At 33.1% G+C, this 25,206-nt stretch overlaps 1 protein-coding gene across 3 annotated transcripts; it reads left to right on the plus strand.

Annotated features, from left to right (window-relative positions):
• The first annotated feature begins 1,940 nt into the window (after window positions 1-1,940).
• LOC134245402 (carcinoembryonic antigen-related cell adhesion molecule 5-like) lies at window positions 1,941-23,340 on the plus strand. Of its 3 annotated transcripts, none has more exons than XM_062727693.1 (7): window positions 1,941-2,274; window positions 6,066-6,165; window positions 7,335-7,721; window positions 8,562-8,903; window positions 21,691-22,222; window positions 22,372-22,437; window positions 22,783-23,340. In XM_062727693.1, the coding sequence occupies exons 2-7, from the start codon at window positions 6,126-6,128 to the stop codon at window positions 22,802-22,804; spliced, it is 1,389 nt and encodes a 462-aa protein (XP_062583677.1). In that variant the 5' UTR covers window positions 1,941-2,274; window positions 6,066-6,125; the 3' UTR covers window positions 22,805-23,340. The 3 variants fall into 3 exon arrangements, with proteins under 3 accessions (XP_062583677.1, XP_062583676.1, XP_062583678.1); XM_062727692.1 differs by lacking the exon at window positions 1,941-2,274 and adding an exon at window positions 2,488-2,698; XM_062727694.1 differs by lacking the exon at window positions 1,941-2,274 and adding an exon at window positions 2,488-2,698 and having other exon boundaries at window positions 22,375-22,437.
• The last annotated feature ends 1,866 nt before the right edge of the window (window positions 23,341-25,206 follow it).

Consider the following 25,206-nt stretch of genomic DNA (forward strand, 5'->3'; position numbering starts at 1 on the left):
TGATAAGAAATGACAGTGCCATTTGATCTACCTGAATTTGCAAACAAGGTCATTATTTTGACCAAACTAAAGTCCGGGATTAATTCTCGACATCATAGACAGCTGATTTTCCAATAAAATCGAAGTTGTAAATATAAGTATCTTGTCACTGGTTCTCTGCAAATTTATTCTGTTAAAATATTCTGATTGAATACAGAATAGTACAATTTTGATATTAAAAGATACTCGAATTTCTGAATTACAATATCTATGTAGTTCATGTAGTTGTTGTCTTCTAACAATCTGTTGGAATATGCATTTGTATTCATATATGAATCAGAAATAATAACTTTTTTAGATAAAATTTACTCTCTTTTGTCTTCGATTCAACATTAAGATATATCGACGGTGATTTATTAGCCTAACGATCTTCATTTGAATACCTACCTTGAATCCATATATCTTAATCACAAATAAAGCAACACATCTCTTTTATACATGAGCATTTTGCAAGAGAAAGACATTTTTGCAAGAAATTTTTATAATACTTCAATTTTTCTTTTGTCAGATTCTCTCAACACTTGCGTGTGAAGTCATTTTGCAAATGGTTAATATAATGATCTTTTAGCATATAAATTTTGCCGTTAACTAAATGTTGTCTGGCGTTTTAAAAACAGAATTGTTGTATGCTGATACATTAGCTTTTCCAATGTGTCTTTCATCTTCAGTTTAATAGGATATTTTGAATTAATGTATGAATGAAAATAAATATCCTTAGGTTAAACTTATCGATAACTAATTGGCGAACTGAAAGCAACTACAAAATACTCTTTCTTTTCACGTAGAAAGTTTTTTAATCCTGCTTTAAATGTAGAGAAAACAGAGATGCTTGTCTTCTTATGATCGGTTACAGTTTTGAAATACCCTTAGAAATTCTAACAAAACATTGGAAAACCAGGTCTCCAGAGCATAGATATTATCAATAAGAAACTCAAGCATCAGATTACGTTTACGAAGAATCAGAATGGTTTTTAACAAAGTAAATTTGTTGAAACAAATTACAAGATTCAGATAAAAGAATTACTTTTCCCTTTCTATTGCATGTATTGAAAAAGGGATTGTCAGTAATGTGAAAAACTATTACTTTAAGGATATTCAAAGAATTGGAAACATAGAAAAGAAAATATGACAAACTAAAAATATTACAACAGAGTGATTCTGCCTACCCTCATTTAGATTATTATAATTCATCCTGAGTTTTGCATTTTTGGGACTTTGCGTTATCGCTACGTTTATACCACATCTTGACACGTAGGACAACAGCACAGTCAATAGCAGCAAGGTAAATAGAATTCATTCCCCCAAAAATTAAATATATCATTCATAATTTAATTATAATTGATCATTTTAAGTAACCAACTCACTACATCTTTATCAAAAGACTACAACTTTAGAAAAAAAGATTTACCTCTTTACTATTTTCTTCATAAGCTGCAATCTCCAATGAAAAACAATAAAGAAGCCTTTTTCTTCTTTTTCAGTAGTTACATGAACAAAAATGCGGAACTGACGTAAACATTTAATCAAAAAGTAAAGGAATGCATGATTTGCAAAGCAACGATCAGCATTTTAGTATACAAAAATTTTCAAAACATTAAGCACGAAAGTGAAATCTATTTGATAACATCAATAGACATTGTTTACCACGACTTTTGTTGAATACTAGTATTTATAAGTTTTAAAAATATACAATAGAGGAAATAACACCATCTTGAAAGTCGTGGCGGCCATTTTGAAAATGGCAAAAACGTGAATGGCCAACGATATCTCCTATTCATGTACTACACAAGTAACCCTCATGCCAAATCTACAGTGTAGTGCTTGTTGCATAAAGTGGGATATTTTTTTTTCAAGTATCCCCTGCAGTTTATTTCAAATAAATTTGAGTAAGCAACGACTTTCTTATAAATGACACAAATAGTATTATGTCCAAAAGAATCTCTGGACTTTGTTAAAAATATCATGAAAAGGGAAGAAAGATTATCTGTAGGCATACATATAGACCTGTTTGAGATTTGTGCTGTGAATTGTTCTAAATAAAAAAAGAAAAGAAACACTTCTAGAAACCTCTAGAGGCTATGTGACCTTAAAAAACTTGTTGGTTGTCTTCATAAATATAGAATATTAATGTCCGACAATCACCAGTTTGATAAACCTGAAAGGAAATATAATGCAGACGAAAATGGATCAACGATGAAATCAAAATCTTATTCTGTGATAGGTCCAGCTACAAAGGTAAGGTTCGCATGTTTTAGGGTAATCAGACACGAGAGTGTTACTGTGATGTATATATACTGCGACGTTTGTTTCTTGTCATGATTGGGTAAACGGAAAATATGTAAACAATTCAGTGTAGAAAATGGAATGGGAGGATCAATTTTATCATCCTTCTACTTTTTGATTGATTGTATATTGTTTAACGTCCCATTCCAAAATTTTTCATTCATAAAGAGACTTCACCGTATGCCGGTATGTCTACTTAGTGTTTGATTGTATTTGCTAATATGATCAAAATATCAACCAATAGATCTACAAAATGTTGAATTGAAGTTGATATCAGTTTTTCCTCCAAACATCTATATTTTTTTTTCAAATTGATGATAAAAAAAGTCAATTTCCTTATTTTGAGAGCTAGGTTTGTTTTGAGAGCCGTAAACAGGTTAGTCATATTTTGAGCTCAACTTATATTAAGTTGTTTTTTATATTGATTTTTATTTAAAAGAATATAGGTGTACTATGAAATTCCATGTTGATGTTTGCAGATATTATATTTATGGAATGAACTTAATACCTACTCATTTTACACGCTATGAACTGGGTTGGGGCAGTTTACGCTTTAAAAACCGCGAAGCGGTTTATTAAAAAAAAACGTAAACTGTTCAAAACCAGTTTACATCGTATAAAATGGGTAGCTTTTAAATTTATTCATCGTTATAATTAAATTTTTATTCATTTAGTGTAAGAAAAAAAGTTGATTGTCCGTTAAAATGACTAATTTGTACAAAATTTGAATGTAGTGTTAAGGGGATTGATACGTTTTTTGACGCAAGTCATTGTGACGTAGGTATCTTATTTCATAGAAAGTAAATTTTTTATCCAATCAAATACAGCGTTATTACCAGAATTAAATCATATATATATTTCAAAGGAAAATAACAAATATTAGATTTTTTCACATTTACCTCGCCCTCACAGTGGCGTATATTCCTTTCTGCTAATGTATAGGCTAGAGTGAAGTCACAGATGTACGCGTAGTCTGAGGTGCAAAGTGTGGTTAGAGAAGGAGCTTCCTCTGTATAGGTATTGGGTGGGTCAAATGCAGCATCTATGCAATCTACACATCTACAATTTAATTTTACCAGTGAAAGAAATATTGTAGACGTATTTACAGTTCAGTTATATCGTGATATGAGGACCACTGAACAAAATTGAGAACTCTTTTACTCTTTTAGAAAATATGGAAACGTCCTTACTGAATAATCGAAATTCGATCAAAACGTTGAATTTCCAACTAAACAAATATAACTCAAATTATCAATTTCTTTTCCTGTACTCATTATAAACTCCTGTTGCTTTAGAGGAAATTTTCTGATACAAAATTACTATTAAAAACACATGAACTTTGGCTTAAAAACTTTCAGCTAAAGGAATAGTTTAGTACTTAAATATATATAAATTAAAACTGTGAACATAATCGGATAGGTATAAAAGTGCAGATTGCTAAGATTTATTATTTTTTTTTTGGCATTTGCATCAAAATAAAATCAATAGGTATGATTTATTATCAACTCCCCTCCATTTATTCAACTAAAATTTTATTACTGGGAGAAAATGATGTGTTTGCTACAACCTTTTTGCCTATAAGGAATTCTAGTATACGCCACTGACTTAGCACAAAGGATCAATCCATGCAGATATAAAATATTGGGCTTTTGGAGTACAATCATTTAATCAAATCACAAAATAACTAAATATTTTTAGAATTTATACTAAATTTGTCTCTTCTATAATCAAAAGTACTTAATATATTTCTTACTTATATTTCCATTTCTCGTAGAAAACTCAGATAAACGTTTATCCTAAATATTGTCCATATAATATAGGTGAAAATCCTACTCTGAGAAAGAATTAGGGGGGAGTTGTGATATTTTTCTACTGAGGAAAGTCCTACTCCATTGTACATGTTCCGGGAGCTGGCTGTAGGAAAAAATACTACTCTGTTGTACATGTTCCGGGGGGGGGGGGGGGGGGCTGGCTGTAAAAGAAATCCTACTTTAGGGTACATGCTCCGAAGGGTTCGAAGGGTTGGCTGTAAGATAAATCATATTCTATGGTACACTTTTCGGGGGGGGGGGGGGGGGGGGGTTGTTAGGATAAATTCTACTCCACGGTACATGTTCCAGGGTGCTGGCTGTGTGAGAAATCCTACTCTACAATACGCAATGCACTGGCTACCTTAATGCATCAGCAAATTTATTCATAATAAAATTCGCCTTTCTGAGGTCAGTCTTTTCTGTTTAATATCAATTTGAAACTAACGGTACCCTCATTTACATAGTGTATCTAAAATGTTTACTACAACGATTTTAGTTGGTCCTGAATTTATTGAGTGCCTAATACATCAGAATTAAATAAATGTTTAACTGCTAACTCTACCAAACTCGTAAATTATAATCATAGGGCACACAGTATGTATATAGTTTTCTTTTATATATAGACAACTATTTTTCGGGTGTAGATTATGACCTTTAATTTGTCATCAATGATTAATTTTAAAAATTGTGAAACAATTCTTTTCCCCAGTCATCTAGGGATTTTTGCTTATATTTTGAATCCTATATTTGATTTTCATGATAAATTGCCATTTAAGAAGAAGTAGCGTGCATATTAATAGTGAAGTAAAAAATTTAGTATTTACGTTTACAATCAGTATAATAGCATTGTGACAATGGTACAGAATTACAAATCACACATATTCTTAGAACAATTTCTAAAACGATGTGAGTTATTGACGAACAAGTGGATAAAACAGGAATATCTAGAATGTCAGCAGTCTCGTTAAAACTTCTATGAGCGATACAATGACCTTTTAAATAAAAAAAAAACTTATTTATGATTGAAACAAATACTGACTGGCACTCTTCATATTTATCATTGGGCCATCATTTACTGAATTGTCGATGGATTTCCCGTTATTTCCCGATCGATCATGACAAGGATCACACGACGGGTGGGACCGGTCGGCAGGGGATGCTAAATCCCTCATTGCCTCTGATCCCAATTCTGGTGTCCTTCTGAGGTCCTTGTTTGCTTTTTTTCCAAAAGTTGTATTGAATAGTTTAATCCTGTTAAAAAATGTTATATCATTTGAAAAAATCAGCATTCGATGAGACCGGATATTTAAGGTTTAAACAAAAGGAACTGAGTCCAAATATATACACTCTTATAAAAATATATATTCGCTTTCCTTCCTGCTAGGAAAATTTAAAAAATAGTGAAAACTGGTTTGAAAGAGGGGTATGTCATCCCCTTGCAATATTTCAGCTAAAGTTTTTCTATATGACATCATATCCAAGGGACATTTTTAAGATAATGTCTTTTTATAAAAGTGTATAAGTTTTAACTTCCACAAATGTTCAGTGGGAAGTAAACCACGCAATTCTGTACTATAATATTTAAAACTTGTGAATTTTTCCTGAGTTTTTCAACATTTTTTATGTTAATTTTTTCATGAAATTTGGTCAAGACGTCCTTCAGGACAGGTCTGTCCCTAGAAGCAGTTATAATATTTTGACAGGAATATATATTAGAAATTAAAAACGTAATTAGAAAAGTATTAACATCACCCCATAATAACAAAATTCTGTTACATGTAATAATGACCAATTCGTCAAGTAAATTTAGGTGGTTAAAAGGATTATTTATAGCGATTAGATAATTTCTACAGGCAAAAAATAAATAATAAGTATCTTCATACTTTCTGCATGAACATAAAGGATATATATTAATATTTTTCGTTTGTTTAGAGCATGGTTATTTTTTAAAAATTGAAAGTCATTGACTGAGCAATCTGGATACGAAACGAGATGACAAGACTTGTGATTCTGGTCCTTCTTCTGGCAAACAGTAGGTATTTTTTTGAATACATGTATTTTTTCTTTCTTGTATTTCATTTATGCGTGGTTCATTTTGGCATAGATCTCAATATCCAGGCCACTATCATCCTTTGATCTATGATTTCTCAATAATTACTTTTTAAAAAAGAAAATTCCTCATGTTTTTCAAATAATAAGGTAATGAATATCTGGAATTTTCTGTTAGTACAAATGTTTGAAAAAATAATTTATTATTTCACATACACTTTTCCTACGTTTTCCGAACCAAAGCAAGTACGGTGGAATAATATAATTTGTAACATTGATCGCACACATATAGACCCTTTGTTGCAATGATATTAACAAATATACTCTAACAATTTCTAAATGCTGTACAAAAATAATTGAAAAAACGTCCAGAACTATGAGAATCAAATTCTTTAATTTAATTTTCAGTTTGGAGACTAGGTCTTCGAAAAATCTAATTAAATTCCCATGGGTACCAATTGCGCCCCGTTATTAGCAGATCTATTTTTGTATTCATGTGAAGCAGACTTTGTCCAAAATCTTATACGCGAAAAGAAGAAAATACTTGCTGTGGCTTTCACCTCGACATTTAGATATATCGACGACGTATTGTCAATTAACAATGGTTATATCTGTTCTTTAGTCGAAACGATATATCCCGGTGAGCTTGAGATCAAAGATACCACAGGGTCTGACACATCTGCTTCGTATTCGGATATTTTACATGAAAAAGACGTTAATGGTAATCTAACCAACCAAGCTTCATGATAAACGTGATGACTTTTACTTTTCAATCGTTATCGGCTTACCTTTCTTATGAAGCGATATACCTTCATCACCTGCATAAGGATTAATATATCTCAGTTGATTCGATACGTATGTACAATTTCTAACACGTGGTAAATTTTTGACCAACAAGTTGATGAAACAAGCATATAAGCAGTCTCGTTTAAAGTCATCATTTCGTAAGTTCTATGGTCGATACAAAGACATTGTCAGCAAATACTTGAATACTTGAGCTTGAATACTGTTCGTTATCTCTATATATTTCAATTAAGGAAGTTTATTATGCATTCTTTTCGTTTGCATGTATTGCAATGATTTTTTTTCAATAGATTCCCATTATGGATCATTGATGTGATTAAGTGCAGAATAAATTTTGTTTTCCATCAGGTGTTTCCTTGCTCAAAATATTTACACCATCTGAAGTAAGAGTAAAGTTACAGAGAAACATCACCCTTTCTTGTAATTATGCGAGGGAGGATAAAGAGGAAATTTCAGACAGAAAAATTATATGGCAAAAACATCTTGGAAATAAGTATGTGGATGTGGCTTATTTTTCGGTTTCTGGAAAGCCAGACCCAAGTATACACAAAGACTTTAAGAAATATCTAGAAAACAGAACACACCTTATAGCACCACAGGAAAACCTCACCACAGCTACACTGATTATAAATCATGCTGTTTGCAGTGACGAAGGATTGTACCGATGTTGGATAGAATTTTATTTAAATGATGCTATTGATGATAATCAAAACCAAACATCAGTCATTTTCCAAGGTAATTTTATAAGCAATGTAACTGTATCATGTTCTAAATTCTGAATTTACCAGGTTGAGATCATTCATTATTCGTGTGTGCCGTTACGTGCCGTCAAAAACATTACTCTGTAGCACACGTCAGGTTATAGGTTTCGATTCAAATATCATTTGAAATTGAAGACAATCCAATTTTGCTTTCACAGCAAAGTTAGATAAAATATACATTGTGGAAAATAATGTGAACATGATAAAATTTCATGTTGATAAATAATTGACACAACCACCCCCGAAAAAGAAGAAATTTATTTGATATCTTTAAAATAATAGCAAAACGGTTGTTTAAGCCAGTAGATGCTTCAGTATCTCTGATTAAAGTATTTTGTTGTGTCATGTTCTAAATTTAGAATTCACTAGGTGGGACTGAATACAAGTTTAGATCATGCCCCCTGATCCTACCTCTGATTTTTTTAAGGTTTGTGTTTGCTCCGCTTTCGATTTGTATTGTGTCAATGAACATTTGGGCTTGATAAATGTTCGTATTTCATGATATAAATGTTGTATTTACTCCTTCCGGTAAAATAAAAATTAAGAACCTGACATTTGTTATTATGTCCAAGTTTTTTCTCCATCTTTAGAAGTAAATGTTTTCTTTCATCGTGATAACACTATCTCATTATACTTGTCTCCAATTAATTTCATTGGATTTTACTTTTTTTTCCGTAAGATAATGGTTTTTTACGTTTATAGATCTACTTAAGATACTAAAGTATGGATTCAAAATTAATCCATATTTTTTTTTTAGTTGTATATTAATGTATATCTTTATCATATTTCTTTTTTGATTTTGTTATTTGAGCAGCCGAAGCATCGGAACCAGACGAATTTATCGTAGAACACACCAACAAACTAGAGGAAAATCAATCCGTGCGTTTCATATGTAACGCTGATGTCGGAAATCCCCCAGGATACCTTCAGATTTGGAAAATTCCTGGACGCTCAACTGACCAAGAATTAATATACTCTTCAAATTTTACAAATAATACTTTTATTAAGACAGATAATTGTTCTTATTTTCTTAACGTAAGCTTTACGTACAATGTTTCCAGAAATGACAATGGCGCTGTATTCAATTGCACATCACAAAATGATCTTACTCGACAACCAGGACCATACAAAGACTCAAAGCCAATCTCAGTTTTGTGTAAGTATCATAAACTTGACAAGGCGATTAAAAGCACTGAACAGTCCAAGAAGTCGGATCGTAGCATCTTTACCCTTTAAATGGTACAAGCTGCAACTTACTTTTATTGCCAGTATATAAAACTGGTCCGGTTATTCCCATATAAAGTAATATATTAATCGTCCCCCACTTTTCCCAAAGTAAGGGAATATTAATCTCATTCGTCTGTAAGTCTGTCAGTATGTCCGTCTGTCACAAAAACTTTGGAAAAAGAAGAGACCTGATTTTTATTATACATGTACATATGTTTATTATCTGTGACAAGACCTTTCTAAATGCACTGATTTTTGACCCCTTGATTTTGGAGTTTTCCTACTTTTCAAAAATTTAAATTACTTTAAATAGGACAAAACTCTTGAATGGGAAGAAACAGGGCTTTTGTACTAAAGATGTGTATTACCTGTGGCAAAACCTTTCTAAATACATTATGATTTTTGACACTGTGACCATGACGTTGAATTTTGACTTAATTTTCGAAAACTTTAACATTGCCATATATTTTTGATTAGAAGAATAAAGGCTTTTGCCTTTCACATGTATATTACTTGTTGCAAGAACTTTCTTGATACATTATAATTTTGACTATGTGGCCCTGACCTTTACGTTTGACCTACTTTTCAAAAATGCAATTTTTCCTTATAACTTTTGAGAAGAGATGGGCCTTTCAAATTTGACACGTGTATAACCTGTTACAAAATATTTCCGGGCATGCTATGATTTCTGACCAATTGATCCTCGTGTTTCACTTAATTTTCAAAAAAATTAAATCAACTTTGGTGGTTACTTTTAAAAGGCATATGATAGGGCGTTCATATTTGATAGATTATGCCATAAATAATGACATCTCACATAAAAAAAACACCGAAAGCGAGGGACCACAAATACAATGTATTTGAATTTGCTTGTTTTGTCGTCTAAGTTTAGCTGAATTTGGACAATTTTAAGACTGTTAAAAATGTGTTCTGTTAAGAAACACAAGCTTTCTAGCATTTAATTTTTCTTTTTTTTTTATTTATTCTTTATTTACTTAAAACTAATATTATTATGAAATTTGAATATCAGTCATTTTTATTTTTCCTATTTAAAGTGAAATCTCCATTGCTTTTGGATCACAGAATTTTGATTAAAACTCACAATTTCCTGATTTTACGAAATCATTTATCAAAGACCTATGTATATAATAAACAAATGCTACGTATTTCAGTTTAATGTTTTATTCGAGTTGGCAGGTATTGTCCACAGTGGTCTACACAACAGTGAGGCAGCCGGCAAAATGGCGTACCCCCAACATCAACATAAGTTGTGCCCTCCCTAACGGGAAAAGTAGCACGCTGGGTTGACCTCATTCGTGCTACGGACACATTTCAACACAAATTATCTTTTATAATTATATTATTTTGCTTTAGCTTTAAATTGTATAAGATATAATTTTCAAAGTCAACATCACATATATCAACATCAACCATCACATATATCATCATCAACCACAAAAAGTCAACAAAATCAACAGTTCAATGGTTAAATTGAAGGTGACGATTTCGCCAATACGACCACTGTGAAGTATAGTTTACTGTCTTTCCCCGAACTCCTCGAATGGATAATTCGCCAAGTTGACCCTTGTCATGCATGGTATTCGGCCAGAGATCATTCCAAAGGTCCCAGAATACGGAAATAGCAGGCAATTCAGATCAGCATCGTTAGTCTCCTTCAACGAAATCTCTAATATCTGAAAAGACAAAAACAAAAACCCACAGCAGAAAAAGATTCTCAATAACATTTGCATAACTCTAATAAATTTGGTATAGCCAAACCATGTAAAACAATGAAAAACGTTATTTAAACAAACAAAAGGAGAAAGGGTATATACTTAACACCTAGCTCAAGGGTTGAGGTGGGAGGGTATTTCATAATACAAAAACATAAATCGGATACTTTCATCACCCACCTTTCACTTTCATTGATGCATAGAAAAGGGGAGATAACCCGTAAACCTAGTGACTAAGTACCGACACTGTATGGATGGATAAATAAATTCCGGCTTATCACATTTATTAGTTTTTTCCACAAAAAGGAGGTGAATGATGACATATAATAAAAGGATAGAGCTTTGATAACGGCGCATATTGTGAGATGAACTCAAATATGCGGTATTATCAAAGACCTATGTATATAATAAACAAATGCTACGTATTTCAGTTTAATGTTTTATTCGAGTTGGCAGGTATTGTCCACAGTGGTCTACACAACAGTGAGGCAGCCGGCAAAATGGCGTACCCCCAACATCAACATAAGTTGTGCCCTCCCTAACGGGAAAAGTAGCACGCTGGGTTGACCTCATTCGTGCTACGGACACATTTCAACACAAATTATCTTTTATAATTATATTATTTTGCTTTAGCTTTAAATTGTATAAGATATAATTTTCAAAGTCAACATCACATATATCAACATCAACCATCACATATATCATCATCAACCACAAAAAGTCAACAAAATCAACAGTTCAATGGTTAAATTGAAGGTGACAATTTCGCCACATGGGCACCGTAGGTGCTCACCGCCACCTGGTGGGGGTAGGCAACTTCAATTTAACCACCCACCATGGACTCCTAGCCTACTCAAAACCCTCAGCAACCCATCCATCGTGAACATCACTCTCTCTCATTGCCAACCCACTGTAGAACTATCCTGCATTAAAATAATTCTGGTCTCCCTTCAAATTAATTGGGCCTAGCGCCCCCCCCCCCCCTCCTGAATTTATATCTTTCCAAGTTACTTGTATATTGCTTTGGGTCTCAGATTCCATTATTAATATCCAGCTGGCAAGAGAGAACTACTACCTGGACTAATGTAAGAAAATTATGTAGAAAATACGTTTTATTTAGATCCCCCCCCCTTTTTATTTATTTGTTTATAAATTTGAATTTTATTTCTTATTTATTTTTTAGGTGATAAAATACTTTCATGCAGAGATTAGAAACAAGATGAATGAGCACCTTTACTCTTTAACCCCCCCCCCCCCCTTTCCCTTTCAGCATGATTATGCTATTCCTGTATTGTTGACAATAATTTTAAAAGTGTTCAAATGCACGATTTGTAAACTACAGAACATGTTTTGTGATATTTGGTTATGTATCTTGCCAGTTCTGAGAGAATGATGTTATACCTGTACCACTTATTTTGAAAGCGAACTCTTCAAAGGACCATTTAAAATTGATTAAATCTTGTATATAATAAGTACCTTTCAAACTAAGACACACAATGGAGGACTTTGTATTTTACTGCTCATTTGTAAATGTAGTTGGACTGCAGCAGACATTGAAGGCACCTATGACTAAATCCTTTATTCTAAACCCCTTCCCAGCTGATGCTGTATCAAAAATGCATGATCTTTTCACACCTTAACCCCCCCCCCCCCCCTGCAAAAATATGTTATGGAATAGGTTATTTAAATAATAGACTTCAAACTCTTTTTAAGGCTGTAGAAAATGGATATATGATAGAGAGCATAAAAATTAATATGCTTAGTCAGTGGAAACCTATACTATATCTAATACCCTAAAATGCTGGAGAAGTTTATCTTATCTTAGTACTATGAATCTTTAACTCCTACACACATGTGGATTTGTATTTGTATCCCCTAGCTAACCTGTATTTGTACCCACTAGCTAATGCATGAATGTAAACTGCATGTACATATATATGCACCGACTAATGCATCTTAATCCCAAATGAGATAAATGTGTAAAGTAACATAAAATAATTATGCTACATGTAACTGCTCAGATGAGAGATAAACACCTATCATATTACATGCAAATGGCACCTGGGTTTGAACTGATATTTTCAATGGGAAAATGCCCCCTGAGATATGCATATGTGTCTTAATTTCCAACAGTAAGCACATACTATTAAAAAGAAAATATTGTAGGAAATGGTTTGGATTGTAACCTAGCCTGTGGAACAATACGTGTTAACACCCCCCCCCCCCCCCACCCTGCTGTTAGGTAGTTAGGTAATCTCGCCTTTAGTGCTTATTAGTGATAAAGAAAACTAGTTACCTAAACAACTTACCCTTTGCGAGTTTAAAAACTGTGAATATAGAATTTTAACTAAAGCAACTTTTATCTGTGTGAAATAGCAAATCTTAACAACTTAGAGACACAGCAGAAACCAACACTGACAAAAAGCCCCAATTTGAACCTTATAAGTCTCATTATAACCCTTTCTATTTTATTTATTTATTGATTTATTTGTTATTGTTGCATGACCATTCATACAGCATATGCCATATTAGGAAAATACATAGAAAGTACCAGCACTGTGAGCTGTGTTCAAATGAGCCTGCATATGCATTGACTGTAGCACCTGAAGAACTCTGTAAATTGTCCTTCATTCCCAATGCCAAATTGAATAACGAGTAAAATTGATAAAAGTTCAGGAAATTTGAGTTGCAATTCCTATTTTAAGGTTCACTTTCCCCTATGAGAAAGATAACTCAAAGGAATAAATGTTAATTATGTTAATTTCCTAACACTCTTGACAATTTATTTATTTCACAGTGCTTCAATTAGCCTATAAATTATTATTATATAACTTCTTTTTATAGTCTTTTATTTGTAGAATTGTATTTCAATACCCAAAGTTCTCTTCTTGTATAGATATTAAACAAGTGACTAGACCCATGTTTTTAGAACATTGTCAGGAAATAAAAGCCCATGCTGAAATTAATCTCTGTGTAAATAATCAACATTTGTGAAATAATCTATATATAATAAATTAGTAAAATAAGTTTACCTGATTTTTCATGTTAACTTAAGATGGTACAAAACTTTTCATTTACTAAACACCACTTTATAGGATACAAGGCCTTTAAGCTGTTAAGGGGTGATAAGACATTAAGGAGGCTAGGGGGTCAACAATTATTAACCACCAGATATATTTTAAATTTTGGGATATGATATCTTAAGCTGTCAACTATCACTTGGCAAAGAAAAATTTCATAAATTTTAGCTTTAAAATTTGATCAGTTACATCTTTATTGAGCTCTTCTTCTAAAGGAGATCCAAATAGCCTAAACATGGCCACAACCACCCAGTCCCTTTAAATATATGTTTATATTGTGTTATCATCAAACCTTCTAAATTAAGGTAAAGGCGCTGTTAGAGAAATTCATGATTATGCTCATGTACACTGGAGACGGCTTCCAAGGAACAAACAGAATGGCCTTCTTTTATTTTCTTTATGTATAATTTTAACTACACCATTGACCAAAATGACAACATGGAATATATGCGAAACATGCCCTTCGCCCCATCTTACTTAATCTGAACCCTTTGATATATATTAACCAGCAAAATATTAGCTAGCCTTGCTAGATATTACATGTAGTTAATCAAAATAAAATTTGGGGAATCCTACTTATATCAACTGTTACTAATGAACCATTGAGGTCCTAAATTACTATGCCCACATTGTTATTGTTCTTGTTGAATCTGAAGTTGTCCTCCCTATCAAGCCCCTTAAGAGAAGTGATATCCGAATAGGTGAGGATGCTGTTGGTCCTAATATATTATTATTATGTGGATTTGACAGACAATGTACAATTCAACTATGGTGCATGTTACCTATGTCGGGTATGCCTCCCACATTTTACAGCCTGAATTGTTGATTGCAATGCTTCCATCCAACTGAATTTTTTTACTCAAAATCTATTTACTTTTTTAGTCATCATTCATATTTACTTACCTTGAGTTTTGTCATATAGCATGTGTACAACTGTAAATATGTATAATACAAATACACATCTTACTTGATGTTTCATTCATATCATAAAATGCATTATTGTAATGTTACATTCAAAAGCACCAAAACTTGTTATGTATTTTACTTCAAACTATTTTATTTCACAATTGATTACTGCCTTTGTCGCAATTGCATATCTTTCATGCCTCTCTTTGGACCCCTGTTAAAGTTGAATGGCCTTGATTGAAATTTATAAACTTTAATTAGAGTTATGTCCCTTTGTGAATCTAGCTAAATAACATTTCTAAAGATTTGTCAAACTTTTATTACTTCTCAATCTGTATTTCTTTTTTTTCTTTTTTTTTTATTTATTCACTGTTTTTAGGACAAAAGGTAAACTGGTATGGCAATGCTAGGGTAACCCTTTCCTTGAACATTTATTTATTTTTTTTTTAAAATCACTCAATATTTTAAATAAACTGATAAATTGCACCAAACCCAAAGTTACAAAAGCATACTCATACTGTAAGAATTATAATTATGGATATTCCCATTTTTAAATCCCCTAAAGATAGGCTAAAGGAATCTAAGTAACTAAATATAGGCCACCATGTGTACGGATGTTTATTGGCAAATGACCTTGAATAACATGGACCGAATAAAGTTGAAGTTCATACCTATTTTTACATTAGCTCATTTTGTTTATAGATTATTTCTCTAAGTAAGTTTTTATTCATTCAAAATCTGCTGATGAAGTTGGTTATTATTACCACATTGTAATCTTGTACCATGTGCCAGTGTTTAACAGGTCTGGGCGGCCTCCGTTTTTGGAGGATAGCTAGATTCAATATGGCAGCCAAATTTTTTACCATATATGGAAATCGCAATGCAATGTCGGATAGTTTATCTTCTGATTTCAGAGGATAGCACAGGTAATTTTCAAACGCCGCATGCCTACCTTTAATCAAAAAGTGCAAGCACCAGAGTACAATTAAATAAAAGATCAGACATTAAACTATCAATTGTATGTGGCGATTTGAGATTCTATGTCTAGAATTTTTACAATACGCTTTCAAAGTTGGCACTTCTTGCGCTTCATTTCTACTTAATATTTCTTGTTATTTTGTTTAATTTTTATGTTTTTTCCCTATCAGGACAAATAAAAAGGCACTTAAATGCTCAAACAATACATAAATAACATTACTTTCATATTTCTTTTAATTAAAGATTAGAGGAAAAGGAAAAACAAAAGAAAACGTACTGTAAAGACAAAATACACTCTGCCTGATAATTTAAGCAAAGATAAAATAAATATTATTTAGAGAAAATAAGAAAAAAAAATCCCACTTTTTATCTGTGCAGCATCTAAACTTCCGCTAGAGTTCTTAGATGAGGCCTCGACGGGGACCATGCATTCGCAGTATATATATTTCCACGGACAACGTAAGTTTCAGTCAGATTAGTTTTGACAACGGGTAGACGCAATTGAATTTAAGTCAGTCTTAACTGATAAGGGGGACGGTCTAACCACAGGCACCTGAAGTATGGATAATACCCCCACCCCCCTTTTTTTAATGAAAAAAAAAATGTAAGAGTGTAAAATATCTCAAAAATATAAAATTTCCCCGTCAAACACATCTATTTGTCGTTATATGCAAGCAGATTGTACTTTTTCTCACGTTTAAAGAATGGCCCTATTCGGTATAATAAAAACACGTGTATTTTTATTATACCGAATAGGGCCATTCTTTAAACGTGAGAAAAAGTACAATCTGCTTGCATATAACGACAAATAGATGTGTTTGACGGGGAAATTTTATATTTTTGAGATATTTTACACTCTTACATTTTTTTTTCATTAAAAAAAGGGGGGTGGGGGTATTATCCATACTTCAGGTGCCTGTGGTTTAAGCTAATAGTGATAATTCGGAAGAAAAGTACTGACTACGATTTGACTTACACAATTTATGGATTTTACTAATCAAACATTACAAAATTTACTTTGAATAATAATTATTGCATAAAACGCATACCCCCCCCCCTCCCCCAACCTGCTTACCCACGAATCCCAATGCAAAATTATCTTTTGAATAAGTATTTGACAAAAGTTGATTCACTTGCAGCACACTTCGTTACTTTCTGTAGCAAAATCATCCAGTTTCTGAGAATCAGTGAATTACTTTCATTTTCATCGTCTCCAATTTAAAGACAAGTGTGTTTTATTTATTTATTTATTTTTTGAGTAAAATAAGATTAATTTTAGGGACAATAGGTTTTGGGTGTGTATAATTATTGTTTTAAATTATGTACAACTTTGTTGATACAAGTATACACTCAAACATTAACAGTATTACAGAAATATGTGGCAATATATTACTTCTGGAAGAAAGAAAATAGGGGGTCCCTTTAGTGTAGAGCTCATACCACGAAAAGTAATGCGTCAACATATATTTTTTTTAAGCTTATCATTTTTCTTAAATATAATTTAGTAAAAATAATGCAAATTTACGAAGTTTGAGTCCATATTTTTTTTTAAATGACCGAGATTGTCCCGTGAAGCATATTTTCTGACATTAAATTTTGATACAATAGCCTTACAAAGTGCATCTATTTATAATAATTCATGCAAAACAATGATTATATATTGTTTTATACTAATATGTTTCTACTCTATTTTGGGTATTAAAGTTGAATATTTAGACTTAAATTAATTTATATACAACAAAATCTAGGATAGGTTAAATTTCAGTATTTTACATTTAGGGGTATATACTTAGATAGGCTATAGCGGAAAAGTGAACATGTTGACATATAATTTTTCTTGTGTCTATCCATTGCTGGGATGTGTGTCTATCTTATAATTGCACATATTTCAGCTTGTCTGTAAATATGTGCCGTTATCAAAGCTCTCCTCTTTATAATTAGCATTAAACTATATTAATTTGGATTTATGTATTGTTTAGATTTAAAATTGGTTTGTGTGGTTGATAATTGTGTAGATCAATCTGTTGTGTAATCCGGAAACTTGGACCGGGATTTTATATGCATCTCGCGCATCACTCTGAATTTACAGCATCCCCACTTCCTTTTTCAACAAAGGCCTGTAACCAGCGGATGGTTTAGAAATTAAAGTGAAAAATAAAGTGAAAAATAATTTTAAAAATAACTATTAATTAATCGAAAAAACTCAATTCGATTTTCAAAATTAGTCGAATCAACGACATTACAAGACATCTAAGACCTGGAGCGCTTCCGATGGCAGCATATTTGTTGGATATTTGGAGATTTTTGTAGGGCAGCGTGCAGCATCCTGTAGTGTGTCGGTATCGCCATTATTCTGTGTGCAGGCATAACTTTCTTCAATTAACAAACCGAACTTAAATAAATTTGTAAGCATGCCGCCCATAAGGACAAGACGCAGAGGAGAGAAGAGCAAAAAACAGGTCGGAGGAGAGGCCCAGCCCCAGGTTCAGGATCCGGGGGAATCTACGACAGGATCAGCGCCACTGGCGACACAACAAGCGCCGACGTGCGACGGAATGGGGACCCAAAATTTAACTGACCAATCAGCAGGTACAAATAATTTTCTGTCGCAAGATGGGGGTTCTATCCCCACACCATTAAATTCAATTCAGTTTTCATTGGGCCATAATGTAAACGAGACTATCAGACAAAAAATTATTGAAGGCAAATATGTTGATTTGTCACTATTATTAAGAAATTCAAATATTGAAGACTCAGCTAGTGAGCGAATTTTTGTATTGGGTAATGATGGCCAAATGCAAAGCAAACCCAAGAATACTCAAAAAATCACAACAATTGAGAAATGGACGGATGCCTTTCTAATTTATTTGAGCATATATACATCTGTCCATACAGGTAAATATCAGGATTTACTAAAATACATGCACAATGTACGTGCCGGGGCGGGTAGGTCCTCTGGGTGGAAACTTTATGACGAGCAGTTCCGCCTAAAATTGGCTATGGATCCCAGCAAATCTTGGTCAGGTGTAGATACAGAATTGTGGGTCATGTATATGACTGGGGGGCAAAACGTATCACCTTCGGGAACTGTAGGGGCAAATAAATGTTACGCATTTAATTTTCAGGGGTTTTGTGTAAGGAAACCATGCTCGTACACGCACATTTGTATAAAGTGTGGTCAAGATCATGCCATGGTAAATTGTCCTTTCTCTGTAAATGTAGTTAACAGGCAAGCTTCTTATTTCAGCCCAAGACAGGCCTTCCGGCCAGGGGTCCAGCAATCCAGTCGACTTAACGGAGCTTCCACCCCCCAGCTTAACCTTAGACGCCCTCGATTCTCGGGTCCCAGATTTATGGGAAATAGGTTCAACACCAATTAGGGTTTCTGCATTGGCACCTTTTTTGCACCAATATCCAATAAGGAATGTAGCAAATGAAATATTACAAGGATTCACTTATGGGTTTAAGTTAAATTATTCAGGTCCAAGAATGTTTATTTTATCTCAGAATTTGCTTTCGGCTAGGCAATTCCCTAATCAGTTGCAAGAAAAAATTGTTAAAGAAGTACAGGAGGGAAGGGTGCTGGGCCCATTTTCACACCCACCTATACCTAATATGCACATTTCTCCAATTGGTCTAGTCCCAAAGTCAAGTGGTGGTTGGAGGATGATTACACATCTTTCATGCCCTCCATCACTTGGCATTAACTCATTTATTGACCCAGATGATTGCAGCGTTAAATACACAGCTTTTGATACAGTAGTCGATATGATAAATCAGTTAGGACCCGGTGCTGAGTTAGGAAAGGTCGACATTAAAAGTGCATTTAGGTTACTCCCAATATACCCTGGGGACTTTGATCTGTTAGGATTTAGATTTAAGGATCAATACTATTTTGACAAGTGCTTACCCATGGGATGTTCAATTTCTTGTTCAATTTTCGAAAAGTTTTCAACATTTTTGCAGTGGGTTATAACAAATAAATCTGGTTTAAATACAGTAGAGCACTATTTAGATGATTTTATCTTTGCAGGGAGTAGGGGATCAGGGAATGTTTGCAATTAATGACATTATTCCAGGTTGTGTGCAAAGATTTTGGGGTTCCTTTAGCAGTGGATAAAACACAAGGACCTGTTACTTGTTTAGTGTTTTTAGGGTTAGAAATCGACACGGTGCTTAAAATTGTAAGAATCCCAAGGGATAAAATACAGGAACTCAAAGGTCTGCTTGGCATTTTAATGGAAAGGTCAAAGGTTAAGTTGAAAGAAATGGAATCATTAGTTGGAAAGCTCAATTTCTTTTCCAAGGCTATCAGGGGTAGTAGGGCATTCAACAGAAGATTTTATGATTCTATGATTGGCATTTCCCGTCCCAATAGTCACATTAGAATCACTAGGGCATTGAAAGAGGATATGTTAATGTGGGTTAAATTTTTAGACCATTTCAATGGAGTATTACAAAATTTACTTTGCAGGAGCTAATAATTATGAATGGCCATAAAACAGAGATATAACATTTCTTGATAGTGTTGTCAGTTATGCTTTGGGGGGAGGAACTTAGCTGTCATAAGGTTCAATTTCATACAGATAATATTGCCTTGGTAAGCATCCTGAACACTCAGTCATCCCTAATGCAATATAATATTATATTTAAAGCCAAACATATTTCTGGCCAGACCTGACAACTTGCTCCAACAGCAAACCACGAATTCCATCCACATCTTTTCACAATGACTAAGTATACAATTGACAAAAGTTGATTCAAGTTTAGAAATATGTCAAATGAAAAAATTACTTGCAGCACACTGGCTATGCGTTACTTTCTGTAGCAAAATCATCCAGTTTCTGAGAAAAAATCAGTGAATTACTTTCATTTTCTGAGGGTGGGAGAATTAGCTATATCTAAGGGCAACAACTCTCCAATTTAAAGACAAGTGTGTTTTAGTAGTGGTTTATTTATTTTTGTCCAGTGCAGGCAATGACTAAGTTTTTTAAGGCCAAACTTTCCGGGCCCCTTGTTTTGAGGAAAATAAGATATCAATTTTAATTTTAGGGACAATAGGTTTTGGGTGTGTATAATTATTGTTTTAAATTATGTACAACTTTGTTGATACAAGCTCATCAATTATAAAAAGGGCATCCATAGCAGCAAACATTAACAGTATTACAGAAATATGTGGCAATATATTACTTCTGGAAGAAAGTACAGAATTAAGTGGGGTCCCTTTAGTGTAGAGTAACATTAGAGCAATACCACAGAAAAGTAATGCGTCAACATATATTTTTTTTAAGCTTATCATTTTTCTTAAATATAATTTAGTAAAAATAATGCAAATTTACGATTGTAGTTTGAGTCCATATCGTCACCTTTTTTTTTAAATGATACGTTGATGTTGATTTAGTTGATTTGTAATTTTTCCCGTGAAGCATATTTTCTGACATTAAATTTTGATACAAAAGTTTACAATAGACCACTGTGGCCAATATATGCCATACAATATTTAAAAAATAATAATTCATGCAAAACAATGATTATATATTGTTTTATACTAATATGTTTCTACTCTTTATAATTCTATATTAATTTGGATTTATGTATTGTTTAGATTTAAAATTGTGTGGTTGATAATTGTGTAAATCTGTTGTGTTGAATATTATGCAGACTTTTTAAATTAATTTATATACAACAAAATCTAAGGATAGGTTAAATTTCAGACCTATTTTACAGGAATTTCACAGTGGGTATATACTCAGTGAAGCCATATCGTCACCTTCAAGCTGGATGTAGATATATGATGTTACTGTTGCTATAGCATATAGGAAAAGTGAACATGTTGACATATAATTTTTCTGACCACTGTGTAAACTATCCATTGCTGGGATGTGTGTCTATCTTATAAAAGCAGATTTTTAAAGATTGAGCCCATTTAGTGCCGAGTATAGAACTACCTTAAGTCATGTTGTTGAATGGTTATTTAGAATTAATAACTGAATTTATCGATGTTTCTTTTATCCATCAGATGGTCCAGAAAAGGCCGTAATTACACTGACACCATCATTATCAGTGTATTCTGTTGGCGATGAAGAAAAACTGGACTGTTTAACTATCAGTAACCCTCCGCCAGTGTACAGCTGGGGATTCTTATCTACCAATAGTAGTGAAGAGGAACACACTATCAACTTGGATAGAATCGGATCCTCTCTGCTGTTGAAAAATCTTCAAACCAACAATTCCGGAGATTATATTTGCTCTGCTTTCAATACGTTTAACGGGAAGACTCTGAATGTTACAGCTGTTGTACGTTTGTCAGTCAAAAATCCAGAAATACAGCTTACCTCTGCTTATCCGATGAGTGACGCAAAATTATGCCAACCCGGGGAAATATGTAAAGAAAAGAAAGGACAGTCTGCCGTTAGCATCAATATTTGGATGGTACTATCGATAATTTTTATTCTGTTGACCGTGATATTCGTTTCAACCACTGCATATTCATTCATTAAAGAAAAACCAAACTTACAGAGTTGTTTAAGGGAAAAAGATGTAAACATGAGGTACGAAGTTATATACATAATCTGATTGCCATTTTAAATTGTTTGAATACATAATAAAAGATTTAAATTTCTAATTTCAACAACTGATGTATTAGCGATTTTTTTTACCTGAAAACGCTCAAATCTGAATAAATTCCTTTTTTTCTTAGTAGTCCCTCCTTGGAGACTAAAGGAAGAGACAACAGTGAAGAAACGGACCAAGACGGGAATAAACTGTATGGTTTAGCTCTAAAACAAAAAAAAAACTATCTTTTATTTTCTTTCTTTTTATCTGTGAAACATTTCAATCGAATGCCTTTCTGTTGTTAAAACAGAGAATTTTTTTCATTAAATTTATTATTCCAGTGCTGCTTACTTCAATACAAATTAAATGGTATATTCACAGTTTAACATTTTGCAATTTAATTTAAGACTTCCGAAAACTTTGATATTGAAATTTAAAATAATGTTATTGTTAAACTCTGGATCATCAGGCACCTGATACCATTGCAGGTGCTTTGGAGATCTGTGAATGTTCTTTATTATCTCCACATTTCACTTCATTTTTTTTCCTTTTTCAGGTATGACACTGCCTGGCGTTAATATGATATAGGACCAACTTTTTATTACTAGTAATGCATATCCATATGGATAAAAACAGTCGTCGATTCTTTGACCAAATTACTGGGAGTATATTTTTCTGTGTATAATGTCCTCGGTGCCCAGAAAGAAGCAAAAGACGCTTTTCAATGATTTAGTCTTTATAATTTAACTAAGATATTCTCTTTGAATTAAAACACATGTCCGTAACATTTTTATCCAATTTCTGATTGTTTTTAGAACTCATTTTTGAGTATGGTCCTTCATATATTGGATTATAGCAGATCCTATGATTTCTTTAACTTGTTTCTTCTTTCTAAAAGGTGTTGTTTTTTTTAAAGTTTGGAAAATGAATCAAGTCAAAGGATGAAAGATCTGGCGAATATTATTGTGTGACAAAATATTACCTTTCTGTTTGTCCCCAAAACTCCTTAACTCTTCATGGCGTGTTGGTTTGGACGCTGTCGTGAAGAAATTAAATGTAGTGAATTCCTCTTTCTGGTTCCTTTCTTTCAAAAACCTTTCGTTTTTTGTTGTTTTTTTTCAAAAAAGTTGCTTTTTGGACTCCTCCAGAAATTGAACTGCCTTCCCGAATAATAATTTGAACAACAAGACCACTAATATTTAAGAAAATGGCACATAAAACTGTCTTTGTCCTTCTACAATTCTTTGCTCTTCTCAGACCTTGGCTATTTCTGTCAAGTGCATCTTAAAGCTGACATGAATTCTTAAAAACGCAACATTTTCATCTATGTACGACTTGTTTCATACCAACTATAGCCGTATTCCGCCATATTTCTTTCAGATACATTGTCTCATTGTAACGATATATACCCCAATGCGGTCGTTACACTTGAATGATTTTGTGGCTTGGGTATCGACTTGTGCACATCTCCGATGGTAAAGCATATGAGAACACATGAGGTGATCAAGACATTTCAAAACCACAACAAACAACATAGTAATCATATTTCTGAATAATTATTGATTTGTATCAGAAGGAAAAAATGCAAGTTTGGAAGAGAAATTTAGATGCATGAGTACGTATTTTACAGTGCGCCAATTTATGCAGAATAAGCTTGAAATAAAAAGCAGTAAAATTTGCAAACACATTTTGAAATTATATCATTTGAATGGAACAAAACAACCTACGTCTTTGATTTGCAGGTCCTAAAGATGCAATTGATGCATATCGAGAAAACGCCTCGAACGCTGTAAACGTACCCATACCTGGAAATAAGGTTACTGCATCGGTTCAAAGATGTGCACAAGTCAAGTGATATACACCCTGAATCCCATTTATTGAAATATGCATCACAAAAAAGAAATAAACTCCATAAAAGCTCAATAGTAAACACACTGTCATTACTCCGTACAGACTAGCATGTCGATAAACTTAGTCCGTGCTGATCACATTTTGATCAGGGAAAATATCACAAGTGGAAAGAGAACTTATTTGGGATTTGCGCTGCTGAAAAGGGGGGGGGGGTTAAAGTATTATAACTGCTGTTCATAAGCTATAATTGTGAATTGTCTATCTACATGTACTTTTAATATACATTCTATACAAAGTCATGTATATAGTCTGCAGTTGGCTTGCGTCGCAAAATTCATTTGTCAATTATAACTGATTATTTTAGTACTAATCTCAAATCTAAACCAAGTAATTTGAGGTACGGTAATTATTTACTTCAAATCTTAAAAGCAATTCACCAGAATACAAATTTTTATGTGTACATCTATACGTTCATTAACACACACACAAACACGGAGAAAGGCCACCCCCTGTTCAGATTGACATTTAGGCATTTGATTTTTTTTTAGGCGCGGGGGGGGGGGGGGGCATGCAAAAAAAAAATAGTCTAGCTATTTTTTTGTATAAGAATAATTTCTTTAGGAGTATTTGAGAGATAATTTTACGAGCTAGAGTAGGGATACTTGACACTAGTTGAATACGGATAATTTTTATTAACTCTTTTGTATATTGAACTCTCTCTTTCTCCCTCTCCCATCCGTTAGGGCAATAATAGGTATAAAATCCCACACACTTTATGCTGTACCATCTATTAAGCCTTAGAACTGATCAAGGATTTTTCTCAGACGGGATGTCGAAACTTCGTAAATTGAATAATAATTTTAATTTGGACAAGAAATTAACCCAAACGCCCAAATTGAAAGAGAAACTAGAGGTATTGTGAGCAATGAGCTCACTAAAGGATACCCCGCCTCCCATGTGGTTATACATGTAATGGCAGTCCATATTTTGCTGTTGTCGCTAAACCCAAAATATGTGTCGAATCAAAAAGCAGGCACGTAGCATCGTATTTAAAAGTGGTGGCCAGTCAGAGAATTCTTTTTAATTACCTGAAAAAGTTGACAAGCAAAAAACAAAAAAAACAAAAAAA

This window comes from Saccostrea cucullata, unplaced genomic scaffold (assembly GCF_032062105.1).
Source record: "Saccostrea cucullata isolate Sc308-1 unplaced genomic scaffold, CSIRO_AGI_Scuc_v1 ctg2102, whole genome shotgun sequence".
Classification (NCBI taxonomy): Eukaryota; Metazoa; Mollusca; class Bivalvia; order Ostreida; family Ostreidae; genus Saccostrea; species Saccostrea cuccullata.

Bases quoted from the DNA above. Each gene is read 5' to 3' on its own strand.
- LOC134245402 (XM_062727693.1), top strand. From the start codon at position 6,126: ATGACAAGACTTGTGATTCTGGTCCTTCTTCTGGCAAACA. The intron at 6,166-7,334 runs GTAGGTATTTTT...GTTTTCCATCAG, and splicing joins GGTCCTTCTTCTGGCAAACA to GTGTTTCCTTGCTCAAAATA. The intron at 8,904-21,690 runs GTAAGTATCATA...TTTATCCATCAG, and splicing joins AAAGCCAATCTCAGTTTTGT to ATGGTCCAGAAAAGGCCGTA.